Raw genomic sequence first — 2,500 nt, forward strand, 5'->3', positions numbered from 1 at the left:
ATCAGGGCGATTTTCGAAAGGGCGATAATGATCGTGTCGTGGGAGGAGACATGGCTTATATAAGGAGCTCCGGGATCACGCGGCAGTCCCATCGGCCAATCAGCGATCACTTCGTGACCTGATGGGCTACCGTACCTGTGCATCCCTGACAGTAGCGAATGAAGACGGCAAGGCTGCTTGTCCCGGCAGGCAGTCAGCAAGCAGTATTGTCCGCGGCTCGTCTCGGCGGCCAATCAGCTGTCAGCCTGCGTCTAGTGAAGTGTTTTGTGGCGCGGTTGCCACAGGCTCCATCTCATATCTGTCCCGTCGCGAACCTTCGTCGCTAACCATTTCAGCACCAAGCATAGCATGTGTGTGTGTGTGTGTGTAAAGCCAAATGAGGCTGGGGAGATTCGGAGAAAAATCCCCCTTATTATGTAAGATATACAGTCACTTCTATACTGTATTCTCGTATTAACTTAGGGTCAACCTAAGGAAGACAGGCTATGATGCGTATTATGATATGTTTATAGCCCAAGGAATCTACGCACCTTCCCAAAATTTTGTGTGACCTTTTGTATTCATATCTAATTAGTAGGATTGTGATCATGCACCTCGGCAAGTTGGTTAGAATATTTGCTACAGGTTGCACGCAAGTTGCACCTCACTCACCCTAAAATGACTTCTGTAATGAACATTGTTGTTAGAGGGCTAAAAATCACCTCGCACCAGCTGTCATGATTTAGTTTGAACAGACGACTGTGAAGAATTAGTTACAGATGAAGAATTTGATTCTATTAGATGCTCAACGATCTTATTAAGTTCCGTGGATTCCCTTTTCCTTGAAGGGATCGACCTGATAGCGTCGTTTATACACATATCTTCTTTCTGCTAATATCAGGTGATTTCTTTCAGTTGCTGATGACTTCGGTGAACGACGACCTCATTTGTCCCAAAGCCGCCTCTAAGCGGACTAAAATGGCCCGCTGGTGTCGGCCAAAACATTCTCTAGGGAGGAGGCTCATGTCACGGAACTCATGGGGTTAGTTATCAAGACAGGGACTAATGGTGGGTACTTCATGGTCATGGTCCTGCAAGATAAATGTCGAACAGAATCATCTCCCCCACCGTTCATTTTCAATTTCTATCGACATCCTCACCACCACCTAGAAATGTCTACTGGAGAGCTCGATGACTAGTGCTTGCTATTTTGGGGGCTGTGGGTTTCCAGTCAGTAAAACTTTAAGTGACAATCATCATTATAAATACCCCTTAGTCATCTATCGAAGTTTGGTAGCCTAAACCTAAGCACAAATTGAGACGCAAGCGACATAGAAGACGCAGTACAAAGAAAAGGCAGACTTCCTGTGGTTGAATTGAAGTACAACTTGAGCTTCCCTCTCACTAGATATGTTTCTTAATGTACTACTTCAACATTTAAAGTGAGAGAGAAGTTCAAACTCTACTTCAAATCAGCAATAGGAAGTCTGTCTTTGTACTGTGCTGCGTTGCCAATGTCGCCTGAATCTTAGTTTGCGCTTAGGCTGAAGCGGTCCTCTGAAAACTATCCACCCACTTGCTCTCGAGGTCTTCGCCCGACAGTTTGTCGAGGAGGATGTCGAGCGTGTTGTCACTCATGTCTGTCAGGCGCTGCTCCTCCAGGTCGGAGTCCCTCCGATCGACCTCCAGTCCGGTGATAGAGGACTGAGGCGATGATGTCGCAGTGGAGGACGACTCGGCACGAAATTCCACGACGAGGCCCAGGTGGGAACCTGCAAAGGAAGAAAAACACAAAAACAAGTGACGCCTGTGGGCATACACCCTCACACAAACAATAGCATCAGTATATATATATATATATATATATATATATATATATATATATATATATATGTGTGTGTGTGTGTGTGTGTGTGTGTGTGTGTGTGTGTGTGTGTGTGTGTGTGTATGTATATATATATATATGTATGCATATGTATATGTATATATACATACATATATATATATATATATATATATATATATATATATTCTTTTTTATCTATTCATTTATTTTTTGCCTGCTGACAGGTTTACTCAGCAATTGTTGCTATTATTGTTGTTAGTGTTGTTCTTGCTGTTTTAGACGTTGTTATTGTTGATGTCATAATCAGTAGTAGTAGTAGTAGCAGTGGTAGTGGTAGTGGTGGTAGTAGTAGTAGTAGTAGTAGTAGTATTAGTTGTAGTAATAGTTGTAGTAGTAGTAGTAATAGTAGTAGTAAATGTGCCGTGCATATATCAACAGGAATGTGAGGAAAAGAAACACGAAGAAATCTCGATCTTACATGCTTTATAGTAAGCTGACTAATCACTCATTCACTAAAGAATATTGACCACTTCCAACTTCTAGAATCCCTCCTTCCTTCCTGCTGCCTTCTTTGTATCTCTCCTTGACTAATTGTGAGCCCGCCTCTTCGACACCACATTGAATGAACCCAAGGATAGAAAGCAGGTCACCACCACCATCAAGATACTAAAGATG

The 2,500-nt window shown here is 43.0% G+C and overlaps 1 protein-coding gene across 7 annotated transcripts in view; it reads right to left on the reverse strand.

The window, feature by feature from the left end:
- Window positions 1-2,500, reverse strand: part of LOC143035787 (EF-hand calcium-binding domain-containing protein 4A-like) — a 29,931-nt gene that overhangs the window by 14,513 nt on the left and 12,918 nt on the right. For all 7 annotated transcript variants that reach the window (XM_076202742.1, XM_076202749.1, XM_076202744.1 and 4 more), the window contains exon 4: window positions 1,556-1,751. In XM_076202742.1, coding sequence (XP_076058857.1) covers window positions 1,556-1,751 — 196 coding nt within the window. The remainder of the gene's footprint in view (window positions 1-1,555; window positions 1,752-2,500) is intronic.

The sequence above is a fragment of the Oratosquilla oratoria genome, chromosome 19, assembly GCF_046742065.1.
Source record: "Oratosquilla oratoria isolate Oo_2021 chromosome 19, ASM4674206v1, whole genome shotgun sequence".
In the NCBI taxonomy this organism is placed as follows: Eukaryota; Metazoa; Arthropoda; class Malacostraca; order Stomatopoda; family Squillidae; genus Oratosquilla; species Oratosquilla oratoria.